We start from the raw sequence: 15,579 nt of genomic DNA, 5'->3' as shown, positions 1-15,579 counted from the left end.
CTTCGAAAAATAAAGTTCTTCGGCGAAAAAAAAAAATCGCTTTGTGATTCTCGCTTTTGGAAGAAAATTTTCCTTTATTAGATCTAAGAATTTTACCACAAAAGGTAAAATCCCTAAAATAAATAAATAAATTTATTTATTTAATTATATTNAAAGAAATTACTTTTTAATTAATGAAATTACAGAAGGGTTTGTAATATAAAGTTCACTAATCTACGCTTCGTCTTATAAATTTAATATAGATTTCAATCTTTCAATTCTTATAAATTAGATCGATGAGCATCGAGATGAATTTTTAACTGTCAAACTTCATCCTGAATCTCGAAAGTAGGTTAAGTATTTTGTCTAGGTCATATTATGTTATTTTTATTTATATCAAGTATTATTCGTTTTTTATATTTTATTCAAAACTTTAAATTTTGTTAAGATAATACATAACAGTTACAAAAAAGAAGAAGAAGAAGAAGAAGTAAAAAAAGTTATATATATCACAGCGCAAGGTGTAAAATTCCCTGTGAATTTATCGTACCAAACAGGTTATCTTCAATGGAGTAAAAAATAAACTATGCCTTTTCTCACAATTTTGACGTCACAAAAACCTCCTCAATGACGTCGTTACTCGCTATTGGTCGTTAACTTACTATAAATGCTTCAAAAAGTTATTCGATAGATTACTTTTAAAACTAACAACTGAAGCCGAAGATGGAAACAAACGGTAAGCGATTTATATATAAAACACGATTATTTGTTGGAAAAAACAACAAATTTTCTCACATTTATTGCAAATTTTCTCTTTTTAAATATTTTTATTAATAGAGAAAGATTATTTTATAATATAATCTGTTATAACGTATTATATAGCATTTTATAGCTTATTTATTTATTTATATCTTTATAAAATTTAATATAAAAATATTCTGATGAGTAAAACGAGAACAAATTTCTGCGATAAAGTTGAAATTTGTCGCAATTTGAACTATATAAAATTAAAAAAATAAATAAATAATAATGTTTGTTACTTAATTTTAATATTTAACATTGTCATTTTTGTCAGTTTTGGAACAAATTTCGTAAAAATAAATCAATTATTTAATAATATTTTCTTTACTTATGAAAACGTCACTAGATTATTATTATAGCATTTGGCTTCTTTGTATTAACGTTAGAAATTTTTTTTTCTTTTAGTAAAACTAATTCGTACAGAAAAAATAAACAGTTAAATCATTAAAAAATGATTTAATTACTTTTCAGCATACGTAATTTTATTATTTGCCCTCGTTCTATTATGAATTCATAAGCTAATATTCGCAACGAAGGACATTTAAACTAAGCTTGATTAGTGGGAAAATGAGGATAAACAATATATCAGTAATTTGCATATTATTAACATATATTATTTTAGTGTACAATTATTGGAGTTAGTTCTATGTAGGATTAAGCCTCAAACTCTGTAAAAAAAAAATGCATGAGGCCCACGAAGTTCGCTCGAAGCCCCCATCCAAAAAATGATTGTTCGTCAGTGATTTAAATAATACATTAAGGCATTCATATTTACATAATTTCGTACATTTCGATTAATTAATATTGTATTAAATTATAATTTTTTTATACGTTGGAATTGCGTTATATACGTTAAATCGAAAAATTATATTGCATACTTTTTGTATAGAATACAATGAATTTTTTTAGAATTAAATTGTTTTTTTAAATAATATTTAAATAATTTAGTGTTATATAACTGCAAATTTATTGACCCTGAATTTTTGAAACTCAAGTTGTTCCATTTTTAGAGTATTCCGTTTGTCTTTTCTATGGATCTGGGTTATGTTATGACTTTGAAATAAAATTATTATTTGTTGTGATAACAAGGTAACATTATTTTTTTAATGTTACCTATTTATCACAATGCTAATCGAACGAATTGATCAAAAAACTTATTCAAATATCTAACGATATTCTTGTTAGTTAAAGATTATATACAAGTTGACCCCCCTATAACACTGTTGATAATTCCGTTTTATATGAATTCCATATTGTACGAGTCACTTAGATTTCACAAATACGTGAGCCGTTTACAGCCTGGCACACGTATTTGTAAAATCTAAGTGACTCGTACAACATGGAATTCATATAAAACAGAATTATCAACAGTGTTATAGGGGGGTCGACTTTGTATAATAAAACGTTGAAGTCTTTTGATAATATAATACTTTTCTAAAAAATATTAAACCGAAGTAGTTTATTTAATTAATGTTCTTATAAAATAAAAACATTGTTCTCTTCGTGTTTATGTAGTATATAGGCCCCAAATAATAATTCACTTTAAGTAAACATTAAGCGGAAAAAAGAGGGATGAACGGGGAGTGTTTTCTGTGCCTCCCGCTACTAATGTATCCTCTTGACCTCCATCCTATAAAGATGAAGTCCATCGTAATCTTTATCATCTTTCCACTTCATTTTTTCTGAATAATATTTCACTTGTCAATATATAATTATTTAGTGTATTATATCCGATTAAATTTTAATATTTAACATTGTCATTTTTGTCAGTTTTGGAACAAATTTCGTAAAAATAAATCAATTATTTAATAATATTTTCTTTACTTATGAAAACGTCACTAGATTATTATTATAGCATTTGGCTTCTTTGTATTAACGTTAGAAATTTTTTTTTCTTTTAGTAAAACTAATTCGTACAGAAAAAATAAACAGTTAAATCATTAAAAAATGATTTAATTACTTTTCAGCATACGTAATTTTATTATTTGCCCTCGTTCTATTATGAATTCATAAGCTAATATTCGCAACGAAGGACATTTAAACTAAGCTTGATTAGTGGGAAAATGAGGATAAACAATATATCAGTAATTTGCATATTATTAACATATATTATTTTAGTGTACAATTATTGGAGTTAGTTCTATGTAGGATTAAGCCTGAAACTCTGTAAGAAAAAAGTGCATGCGGCCCACGAAGTTCGCTCGAAGCCCCCATCCAAAAAATGATTGTTCGTCAGTGATTTAAATAATACATTAAGGCATTCATATTTACATTATTTCGTACATTTCGATTAATTAATATTGTATTAAATTATAATTTTTTTATACGTTGGAATTGCGTTATATACGTTAAATCGAAAAATTATATTGCATACTTTTTGTATAGAATACAATGAATTTTTTTAGAATTAAATTGTTTTTTTAAATAATATTTAAATAATTTAGTGTTATATAACTGCAAATTTATTGACCCTGAATTTTTGAAACTCAAGTTGTTCCATTTTTAGAGTATTCCGTTTGTCTTTTCTATGGATCTGGGTTATGTTATGACTTTGAAATAAAATTATTATTTGTTGTGATAACAAGGTAACATTATTTTTTTAATGTTACCTATTTATCACAATGCTAATCAAACGAATTGATCAAAAAACTTATTCAAATATCTAACGATATTCTTGTTAGTTAAAGATTATATACAAGTTGACCCCCCTATAACACTGTTGATAATTCCGTTTTATATGAATTCCATATTGTACGAGTCACTTAGATTTCACAAATACGTGAGCCGTTTACAGCCTGGCACACGTATTTGTAAAATCTAAGTGACTCGTACAACATGGAATTCATATAAAACGGAATTATNACTACAAAATTCAATGAAAATGACGATACCGGTGTTTCTGAACACACTGTTTATCGCATGCTATTGCGGATGATCACCGCAAGAACCAAAGCACATACGCAGCCATCGATCACCAAAGTACTCATTCTGACTAGTCCAACTTCATCGACGTCTGCAATGGATCCGGAATTATCGAAAGTGAACTGTGAATTAATAAAAGAAGGTGCTCGGCCTGCTAAATCACGTTTTATTTTGGATCATGTGGATGGACGAATTAGTCAGCGTCGTAAAACGGGCAAGACTTTGGACAGGGAGAAGCTAAGCCGGAGTTGGTGGTGTTATGTCAAGGAATTTATTCTGTTGGAAAGCCTTTGTTCCACCCAACCCTTTCACTGCTACCTGAATATCACTGCTGATATGAACGGAATCTTCCAAGAGATAACAACGCACTCTGCCACAAAGCCCGCATAGTTTGTAATTGGTTCACGGAGCATGAAGACAATTTCCAGATGTTGCCCTGGTCTTCATATTTCGCAGATCTCAATTCGATCGAGCATTTGTGGAATATACTAGATTGACAAGTTCGTTCTGCAGTTATCTCACCACAAATTGTTTCGGAGTTAACAGACCTATCATCGTGGTACAACATACCCCAACCACTTTTAGATATCTTATAGAGTCGATGTTCGGGCAGTTTTTTCAGCATATGATGGAGCAACAAAATATTAGCTAGGTATAGTCATAATGTTTTGGCTGATCAGCGTAGATATTTAATTATTTAATACTTCCATAATTTAAAATGAAATAAAAATTTTTGATAAGTTATATGTATTAAAATAAATATTAATAGTTTAATAAATAAAGTCTAACAAAGCTTTAAAGATTTTATAAATTTTAAATTACAAAGAATTTTTAGTATAAAGATTAAGTAAACAAAAATTAATCGCTGTAATTCAATTAATATTTAATTAATTAATTAGTAAATTAACTAATAATTAATAAATTATTATTAATTATTAAAGTCAAAAAATTTTTAATTAACTAAATTGTCGAAATTAAGATTTATAATTTATTATAACTGTAAGTCGATAACTTGTAATTTTCTTTACGTTATCTTTTACGCAATAAACGTGCTCTTACATTATATGTCCTGTGTTATACAACAAGTGTTTATTGTAAATAATTTAAAGTACTTTTCTCGTAAATGATTATGTATAATAATATATTATACAATTAACAAATATAATTTATTGAATTTACATATAATTTAAAAAAAACCTGAAAATCTTATAACTAAATTATAATGAGAAAGATAACATGATACAAATTAATTATTTATTTATCTTATTGATTATTTATTTATTATTTATTAAATTAACTTATTTTCTTTAACTTTACAGTTTCATTTATTCTTTAAAAATGTATATTTTTCAATTTAAAAATTATTATTATATTTAATAAGTTGCTAATATTTATTTACACTCAGCCAACGAGATATCAACAGTTGAATTATTTATCTACTATACATACTTATATAATATAAATAACAAATATAAAAGGTGGTATAAATTATTTCCGAAATATATACTACAACATGTAAATATTGTAAAATATTTCAATCTGTAAATAATTCTATAGTACAGATATTATTTTCTGTATTTTTATAAATCTTTGAGAAATATGAATATTTATATTCACTTTATTCCATAAAATAGTATACTGAAAATGAAACTGTAGGTATGTTAGTATACGTCTTAAAATGTTTTAATTTTTTCTAAATTTGTTTAAATGTTATCGATTTTCTCGAAAATCTTACATGTAAACTTGCGTGTATTTTTACAGTTTTACTATAAACCTAAAAATTAAATTTACTTTTATATTATTATCTTTATAAAAATTTAATTTCAATGATCAAATATTTTATTTATTTACAGATATAAAATTAAATGTCTGTCTGTCTGTCTATATATTTTTACATATTTTGACTAATCTGAACAAAACTTTTTAGTGTTATTTTCTAGGACCATGAAGAAAATATAAGATACTATTATCTGATAACACCCCTTTTCCCGTATTTCATCTCTTGATATTTTGTTATAATTTAAGTTTAAATGCATTATTGTAAGTGAGCATTGCGTAATAAATAATTCATGAAGGCACCACATGATCCAGTATTAGTGATTTCAAATGGTATAGGGTCTTGTAGATTTGAAAGCTCTTCCAAAATAGCGCTGTTGATTTAAGTTGGATTAAAATAACTAAACTTTTAATATGATTTTAATTTTAATGTTTGCCTTCATAACTTTTTGCATGGGCAATATCAGAGACACTAGACATTAAAAAATAATATAAAATTTTATCAATTTTCCTCTTGTATAAGTACTTATAATTGAGAAAACTTTCATGACATGCGGTATATAAGCTTTATTTAGATAAATTAACAACACAAAGCTCAATTTTATTATCTATTTTTAGTTTAAAAACATTTTTCCTCTTATAAATGTCAGGTTGAATTAATACCTTTTAAGATCACTGACCATTTAAATCAGGCATTCTGAATGCTTAAAATTGCTTTAGGCATAAATGTATTAAATTTACACTATTATTCAACATTGAAATAATATTAAAATATTACAATTTATAACGTTTTTTTTTAAAAAAATAATTTTCTGTAATGTCGGATAATGAACCGTTGATAAAAATAATTAAAAGAAAAAAATTATCGCTAAGGTCATACTCGTTATCTTTTATTATAAAATTGTCTACTTTAGGTGAACAGCATTATATAAAAATAAAAATAATTATTAGCAAGATAGGTGTTTTTTTTAAAAACAAAAAGAAGTCATTGTTAGGAAGTCATAAATCTACAGGGAAGTTTTCTCACTTAAGTTGTAATAGCTGTTAGACACGCGGTCACTGGGTCACTGTTGCGGATCAAAGCCTGGAATGTCCTTCTTAGGTCATGTACACTCAGTCTGTGTTGATATTACAAAAAAAAACAAATTTAATTAAAATTCAGAGCATCATTTTCATTATTTATAAAGGATTGGAGCGTTAAAAATATGTAATTTTGGGTTATATAAAATTTAGTTTAATTGTTAATGTATTTAATCAAATTATCATTATCTTTCTCGTATATTTTATAAAATTACCGGTAATATTAATAATGAATGTTTTAAAAAATTAAAATTCATTCTTTTTTGCATAGGCTATACAAGTCGACCCCCCCTATAACACTGTTGATTTTTCCGTTTTATATGAATTTCATGTTGTACGAGTCATTTAGATTTTACAAATACGTGAGCCGTTCACAGCTTGGCACACGTATTTGTAAAATCTAAGTGACTCGTACAACATGGAATTCATATAAAACGGAAAAATCAACAGTGTTATAGGGGGGGTCGACTTGTATAGCCTATGCAAAAAAGAATGAATTTTAATTTTTTAAAACATTCATTATTAATATTACCGGTAATTTTATAAAATATACGAGAAAGATAATGATAATTTGATTAAATACATTAACAATTAAACTAAATTTTATATAACCCAAAATTACATATTTTTAACGCTCCAATCCTTTATAAATAATGAAAATGATGCTCTGAATTTTAATTAAATTTGTTTTTTTTTGTAATATCAACACAGACTGAGTGTACATGACCTAAGAAGGACATTCCAGGCTTTGATCCGCAACAGTGACCCAGTGACCGCGTGTCTAACAGCTATTACAACTTAAGTGAGAAAACTTCCCTGTAGATTTATGACTTCCTAACAATGACTTCTTTTTGTTTTTAAAAAAAACACCTATCTTGCTAATAATTATTTTTATTTTTATATAATGCTGTTCACCTAAAGTAGACAATTTTATAATAAAAGATAACGAGTATGACCTTAGCGATAATTTTTTTCTTTTAATTATTTTTATCAACGGTTCATTATCCGACATTACAGAAAATTATTTTTNATACAATAACCTCCTTCTGAGTATAAAAATAGATGATTAGGAAAATTTCTTATTCCATACTTGAAGTAAGAGTTAATAATTATTTTTAGAGTCGTTGAAAGCAATAATCTCATTTTTCCTAGAATATTTCTCATAAGAAATTAATAATTATATCCTTTAACATAAGAGATACAAAGCTGATATTTGGGAACAATTTTCTTTCCAAATTTTACCACTCCTGATGCCCATCAGTTATACTGTACCTATGCTGTAATGTACCGATTCAAATCTAAACTACTGTAATTTCTTCTAACCTTTTCTTAACTAATTTCTATGCATTTCACGTTATCTATTAATTTAGATAGTTTAAACGCTCGAGTGCCCAATGTTAAAATACCTTCGCGCCTGACCAGAGATTCAAAAAGTGATATTTTGGCGGAATCGTTCTCGCAGCTTTTACTTTTCGCTTCTGTTTTATATTCAAATAATTAAGTGTTCCTATTAGTAAATACACGGTGATTGATTGATTAAAATCGATACATAATAACGTAGTTTTTCTATCTGGTTTTCGGCATAATAAAAACAATTTCTTCCATAACAAAATCTCGCTTTTTTATGGGTTGTTTGCTAGACTTTATGCGAAACGTTTACAGATAATTTTCTAACACCCATTAAATTGTATTAATAAAGCTGAGGAGACGTAATATAAAGTATTAACAGATTAGTTTAACAAGTATTTTATTATAAAACCAGATTGACCATGGATTCCTTAATCACCTTTTATATTTATAATATGAAACTTCCGTTCATTGTTTATAGTAAAAACGATATGTTCTTTGTTATTGGTAATCGTGATGAAAGTAAATGGCTTGAATAAAAATCGTGATGAAAAATAAAACTTTTGCAATTGTTTTATACCATTTAAAAAATATTTTATTTTAATGATAACTTAATTTATAGAGAATCAAAAACCAAAGAAATGAAAAGAAAAAAAAACTGTGTATAGTTATACACATTAATTTCATTTTATTTTTTTAAGTTATAATTCAAAAACTAATTAAAAACTAATTTGAAAATTGACATATTTTATTAAGTCTAATTAAAATTTTATTTCATAATTTTATATTTTCGCTAACCATAAATTTACAATTTTAAAATTGCATCAAAATTTTATACGATTAATAAAAAAAATAATTTTATGAGATTAATTATACGCAATTTTCAAAATTAATTAAAAGTTTTAGTTATTTTTATACCGGTATTATATGCTATTTATTTGTTTTCAAAAGCTTAGACTCAAATGACCTTTTTTTTTTATTAATTTACAAGCTTGAAATAGAATAAATTACGTAGGTCTGTGTATAGATTACAAATGTTTATTAATGTAATTTTACCAATTTAAATTACAATCACGTAGAATGTATCCTTTGTCAGTGTTTTTCCTTTATCGAAGCTAATGGAAAATTACCATATATAAACGGTACAAAATTTTAATAATCTCTTCAATGTAAACATTAAAATGAATTTTTTTTTTTTTTGTTTCTTTCATAAAAAAAGACAATAATCCACAAATATAAATTAATCTTAACTAATTAAAATTTAATAATTAATTATCTAGTTAAGATTATTTAAGATTAAAAAATAATTTAATTCATAATTCAATTATTGTTGTTGTTGTTGTTGTTGCCATTATTGTTTTAATAACATAAATTTAATACTTTGAAAATTTTAAGTTTTCAGCCTGCAAGTTAAGTAGTCCTATTTCTTGAATTAATCAATCTTCTCATAACAGTAAACTTATCAGAGAGAAATTAATGATATTGTAGTTCAAGAGTTCATTGTTGAGCCTAAAGAACAATAGAAGAAAAAATAAAACAAATAAGAAACAATAGAAGTACTGATTGCAATTGTCGTAAATTATGCTGATAATTATATAAACGCTGTATAATGATAACCATATTATTTTATAATTTGACCAGAGATTCGAAAATATTATGTTTTTAATTAATTATTTACTCTTATGTAGTATAATGTACTGTACTGTACAATAGTAAATATATTAATCTAAACAAACCTTTTTTCAATCAGAATTGGAATTTATGCTATATTATTTGACATTTAAAATATTTTCTTAAATTAGTTAATTAATTGATATCAATATAAGAGATACATAAGGAGTCGTTAATCTGTAACAATAACTTATATAATATTAAAATGATGATTAATATGAACTGCAACTATCGTTTCGTTGAACCGTATATAACATTACGCACAATTTAATAATATTTTCCTTGTAGTCAAAACTAAAAAAAGAAAAAGTGGTTGAAAACTTTACTTCTATCTCTTTGATCTATGTTCTTATCATTCAGGATTAGACAGGTTTATATCTTAAATTTTTATCTACTTAGCTAAGAAATTTATATTCTCATTAAACGGGTTAAACACGTTTGTCCATTATCCATTTTAATGTAAAAAATATATAATAATAATAATAATAATTCCTATGTGTCTTGATTAAAGCGTATTAAAAAAATGGCTTTTTTAAGGTCAGTTTTGATAAGCAGTTAATCAGGCTTTACTGACAGTTAAGACATTATTAACTCGATTATTATCATTCGAATGGGCTTTAAATTTAATATTTTTATTGCGTATTGAAGTTTCAAGCCTGTTTCATAATCATCTTTTGCGACACGGAAAATAGACGGATGCGATTCTGCATTGCAATCGCAACTTTTCCTCTTTGGTAGTCATTTCATAATTGTGTAAAATCGCACGTACCAAGCCCCGATTTTAAGGTTTAGATTTCAAGCCATGCTTGAAATCTAATAATTCTTTGAATATGTTTGAGGATTTAATAGATTTCAAGCAAGGCTTGAAATCTATTGAATCCTCAAACGTTCCAACTATTCGGAGAACAGTTAAATTGTGAAGCATTCTGGTAAGATGGCTTCCAGTAACAAACCTAGTTTTACTATCGATTTTAATCAGTCAGTCACCATGTATTTAACCAATAAAGATACTTTTAATGAATCCGCTAATTGATTATGAAACAGAAGCGGAAAGTAAAAAGCAAGCATGTATCGTAAGGACGATTCCACCAAAATATCACGTTTTGAATCGCGCGAATTCCTCTGTAAAACAGACTTCAGAAGTTCTAGAAAACGTATAATGCATTTGGAAACTTTAAAATTCATTATCACATAATTTTACTGTAATTACATGTTGGCATCCATTTTTTATCATTAGTTTTACTGTTCTACTGTATCAAATACCAATAAATACTGTGTATTTCACTTCTTCCTAGAAATACAGTAGAAGATTGGGTGAAAAAACCTGAATATCCCTGTTGAAAAATTTCTGAATGTTCTATAATGGAACGTACAGTATAGTATACAAACATGTATACAAAGAAATAAATACAGTGAGGATTTTAAATCGTGTGAAATCCGGTCTCAAATCACTTCTCTTCTTATCTCTCGCGATGAGGACATAAGTTACATATGATATGAACTGTTTGTTTATATATACAGGATGTAACGAAACTCCGTGCCAACATTTTAGGGTCATTAAGGCATATTCGTGATACCTTTTTAATAGGCAATTGCTTTTCATATGTCCAGTAAAAAGTGTTTATTATGATTCAGTAAGAAATCTTCTGACTGTCCTTTTATTAGAAACGTAACCAATATAAGGTTTCACCAAATCTCAACAAATATTATAGTATAGAGTTAATTTAAACGGATTTCTAGAGGACCAGATAATATCTAATCCTCTAGAAGTGCTGTCAATGAAAAACAGGAGAGAAAATAGGGAACGTGGAAAAGTGGTCTCTTATGTGATGGTCTCTCAGGTGAAATTGAATATATTAATATATTAAAACCTAAAATTGTTTATTAATAAATGCAATAATCAGAACAGTAATAAATGTTAAAAGCGTTCACAAATTAGAAGAAAGTAAAAATTTACATTCATATCTTATCCTTGTCAACACTTCAAGAACACATAGTCTTAACGGGCGGAGTTGACCTTGTATTTGAGGCTACTCGTCCGCTTAATATGCAAATATGTTAAAAATAATTCCCGAACGAAGGCATAATTCCATTAAAAATATATTAATTAATATGTTGTGAATGATTTACTAAAATTTTTTTTTAATTCTACAACATAGAAATCTGTTTTATATCAAAGTAATATTTTTAAATAATTTAAAATATTATTTAAGAATATTCTATTTAAAATAATATAAAATTGAAGTAAATCAGTACTAATTATCTATTACTTTATAAAAAAAAAAAACTAGCAGACCCCGCCACGCGTTGTTGTGGCTCAAAATGTATCTATTATAAATTTATAACACTTCCCCATGGGGGGGATTTTTCGAAAAATTTCTTCTTAGTGTACATTCTGTTGACGTACCCTATTAAAACGCAATCAAAAACGCAAAAAACCGCATCTAAAATAGTATAAATAGAAGCAGAGTTCTTTACGGTAAGCCTTAATCCTAACCATCTCCCTTCAGTGGGGGGAATTTCGACACGTATATTATATAAAAACACGTGCGTATTCGAATGCAGCGTTGTGTCAAAATTTCAAAGGAATCGGTAGGAACAAACGAACATTACATTTTTATTTATATAGATAGATAGAAGATGATCTGCTTTAGTTCATTTTCACAGAAAAGCATAATGCCTCGCAGAAAAGCAAACTTAGGGCGTCGTACTCGTAGCGCCATCTGTTGGATATAAAAGCCTTAACCATAGATGATATCATTTAATTTATATAAATGTTTAACGAAATAATATACAGCCTATGTCCACCCTGAAGTTCCATTCTAAATATTGGTGAAAGAATTTTTGAAATCGGAGGAGTAGTTTCGGAGATTACCTGCTGCAAACAAACTTACATACAAACAATACCTCTTTATAATATTAGTATAGATTAAACTACAGTATTGTATTTTTTTATTTATGATTTATAAATGTAATATATAGAATATAGAATAGTAATTTTTATATTTACTTTTCTTCTTGAGTAATTCCAGTTTTTAATATTCTGGTTTTTATTGTTTAATTCAGATAATTCCTAAATTATTTGGCTAACTCATATATATTGGACTTATATACTTGATTAATCAGTAGCAAATATTTTACTGTTATAATATGTATTAAATTCTCTTTATTTTAATACTAAATAGTAAGTTGAATGTAAAATGAATTACACAAATAATTACTTCCTATTTCTAGTTTTATTATAACACACAACATAAAATCTACTTCATATATCAAACATATACAATATTCATATAAAGAATTGTCAGATATGATCCCATGTTACCAAAAATACAACTTTTCTACGGTACATATGAGTTAATATAAATTCGTTTTAATACTTGCATATAACGAAATATATACAAATTCATTCTGAAAAAAAATATATATTTAACAAGGATATAAAACTATCAATTGACTTAACTTCCTTCTGTTAGATTTTTAACAATAATCGCTATTATTAAAGAATGATTTAATGAATAAACTATGCAATTTTAAATAAATTATTTTATTATTAATTCAAAAATAAAGATAAAAAAAATGTAAAAGATTGCACGCAAGGAATATTAAATTAAGATTCTTGTAAAATACATATTTACAAGGAAAAAGTAATTCAACAAGTTTTCTAAAGGTAAACTTTCTAACATTTACTTTTTCCTTTTTAATTGAAAAATAAAATAAAGAATATTTTTCCTTTTACTTTTTTCAATTTAATTTTATTTTTAAAATATTTTATTAAATGCGTAATATTATAAAAAAAATAACTTTTATGTAACTTGATTAGTTGTTTTGTATTGTCATATATTGAAAAATAAATAATACACTAAAGATATAAGTTTGAATTATTAAATAAAAATTTCTTTCGCAATTAATTTACAATTAGAAATGTAATAATTTAATAAATATTATAAAACAAAAAATACAAATTATAATAAACTTATGAATTTGTGTCTTACAGGCAGTTTTACGTCTTTGGCTTTGAAGATGAAGATGCCAAACACGACTACGCCAATGCCTCTGCCATTCGATTTTGAGAAATTAGTAAATAGAGATGACGTGAAGGATTGGTTAGATCATAACTGGCACCAGTCATTTTATTGGTCGGCTCTTTACCTCATAGTAGTATTTGGCTGTCAATATTTTATGAAGAATCGTCCACCTTTCAATTTGCGTTATCCGTTGGTATTGTGGAACTTGGGCTTGGCAGTATTCAGTATATGCGGTTCCATTAGAATGTTTCCTGGATTTCTTCACACAATTCAAGAATTTGGAATTCATTATTCAATTTGTCACGCTAAATATCCTCAAATGATACAACCTACTGTATTCTGGGGCTGGCTTTTTATCGCTTCTAAAGTACTAGAACTGGGAGATACTCTTTTTGTAGTATTGAGAAAACAGAAATTGATTTTCCTTCATTGGTATCATCATATCATGACCCTCATCTTTTGTTGGTATAATAGTGCTCGGGAAGTTTCTCTGGGGCATTGGTTTATTACTATGAATTACTTTGTGCATTCGTTTATGTATACTTATTTTGCATTTAGAGCAATGCGCATACAAGTTCCTCGATATATTGCAATGATTATAACCACTCTACAAATTATACAAATGATTTTCGGTGTCTCTATAACAGTTTGGGCTTACAAAACAGTTTCTAGAGGAATAGATTGCGAAACTCCAGAAAATACTTTAGAATTAGCATTTCTTGTATATCTATCATATGCTTTACTTTTCTGTCACTTGTTCTATCAGTCTTATATTATTCCTATCTGGAACAATAAAAATGAGAAAAAATTAAAGTAAAATAAATCACTTCAACGTATTTTTAATTTTTAAATTAAAAAATATCATATATATTTTTCATATGTAAAACATTTTGAGCATTTATCATATACATATATATGATAGTATTTTTAGCATTGTGTAATTATAGACAATAATTAAAAACTATTTAGATAAAGAAAAAAAATGCTCAAAATATTATTTCTAATATACTATAATAGTGCAAGACTGTACAAAATTATGTTGCCATACTTACTTGCTTTACGGTGACTTTCGATCACTGTAAATTTTTATTCTGTTATGTTCATTCATAACATATCACATTCAATGACAATTTATTAGCAAAATGATATAATTAAAATATGCAATATCTAAACAGACTTTTCAAGACGTGTATTATGTTTTAAATTTCATTAATGTACGACATCTTTTTTTCTTTTGTTCGTTTGTTTCTCTTTCTGCCGTGTGGTACTAAGACGACCTTTTAATCAAATTCATCGTGTGTTCCACAAGGCACACCGGTTGGAGAGGGACATGCCATTTCCCGAATATTTTTGGAGGTTTTCGACCCGTCAGATACGTTTCTGAAGTCTCCCAGAGTGATAAGCTGACAACTTAATCGCTCGGCCATCCAGCAGTCCACATTAATGTATTTGATTATTTTTAATTGTCCTTTAATACCTGCATATTAATATGATACTATGTGTAAATCTATGTAACTAATTTATATATCCTTTTATATTTTTAAACATTTATCAAATATTCATTGCGTTGATGTACAATATTCGAAATTTCATTATGTATTAATTTTTATTCGATATGTATTTACCTTTTTGTAATTAATTCACATATCTGAAAACATTATATGGATTTTTATGGAAAATAAAAAGAAATTTGATATTTTTATTGTTTTTTTTTTATTATTCTGTATATTTATAAATAAGAATAATAAAAATTCAGTCAATTGTACGAAATAAACAATAAAAATTAAAATATAATATTTTTGTTAAGAAGAAATAAAAGACCAATAAATAAATTAATCCAATATTAAATAATATATTACAAGAAAAAGCGAGGTTGAGTGGCCAATTAGATAGAAACACTGAACACTAGTAGTTACTTCAATAGCGCATTCGAAATTTAATCTTCGGGAGCAGAGTTGAACGAATAAAAACTTTT

At 26.3% G+C, this 15,579-nt stretch overlaps 1 protein-coding gene across 1 annotated transcript; it reads left to right on the top strand.

Moving 5' to 3' along the window:
- The first annotated feature begins 690 nt into the window (after window positions 1-690).
- Window positions 691-15,262, top strand: LOC111630684 (elongation of very long chain fatty acids protein 6-like). The gene is made up of 2 exons (XM_023374823.1): window positions 691-715; window positions 13,574-15,262. Exons 1-2 carry the CDS (start codon window positions 703-705, stop codon window positions 14,419-14,421), a joined length of 861 nt encoding a protein of 286 aa, XP_023230591.1. The 5' UTR covers window positions 691-702; the 3' UTR covers window positions 14,422-15,262.
- Window positions 15,263-15,579: the final 317 nt, after the last annotated feature.

Source organism: Centruroides sculpturatus, unplaced genomic scaffold, assembly GCF_000671375.1.
Source record: "Centruroides sculpturatus isolate CEXI.00-Female unplaced genomic scaffold, Cexi_2.0 scaffold575, whole genome shotgun sequence".
NCBI lineage: Eukaryota > Metazoa > Arthropoda > Arachnida > Scorpiones > Buthidae > Centruroides > Centruroides sculpturatus.
The sequence above is the reverse complement of the archived record's forward strand: the minus strand, read 5'-3'. Positions and strand labels throughout refer to the sequence as shown.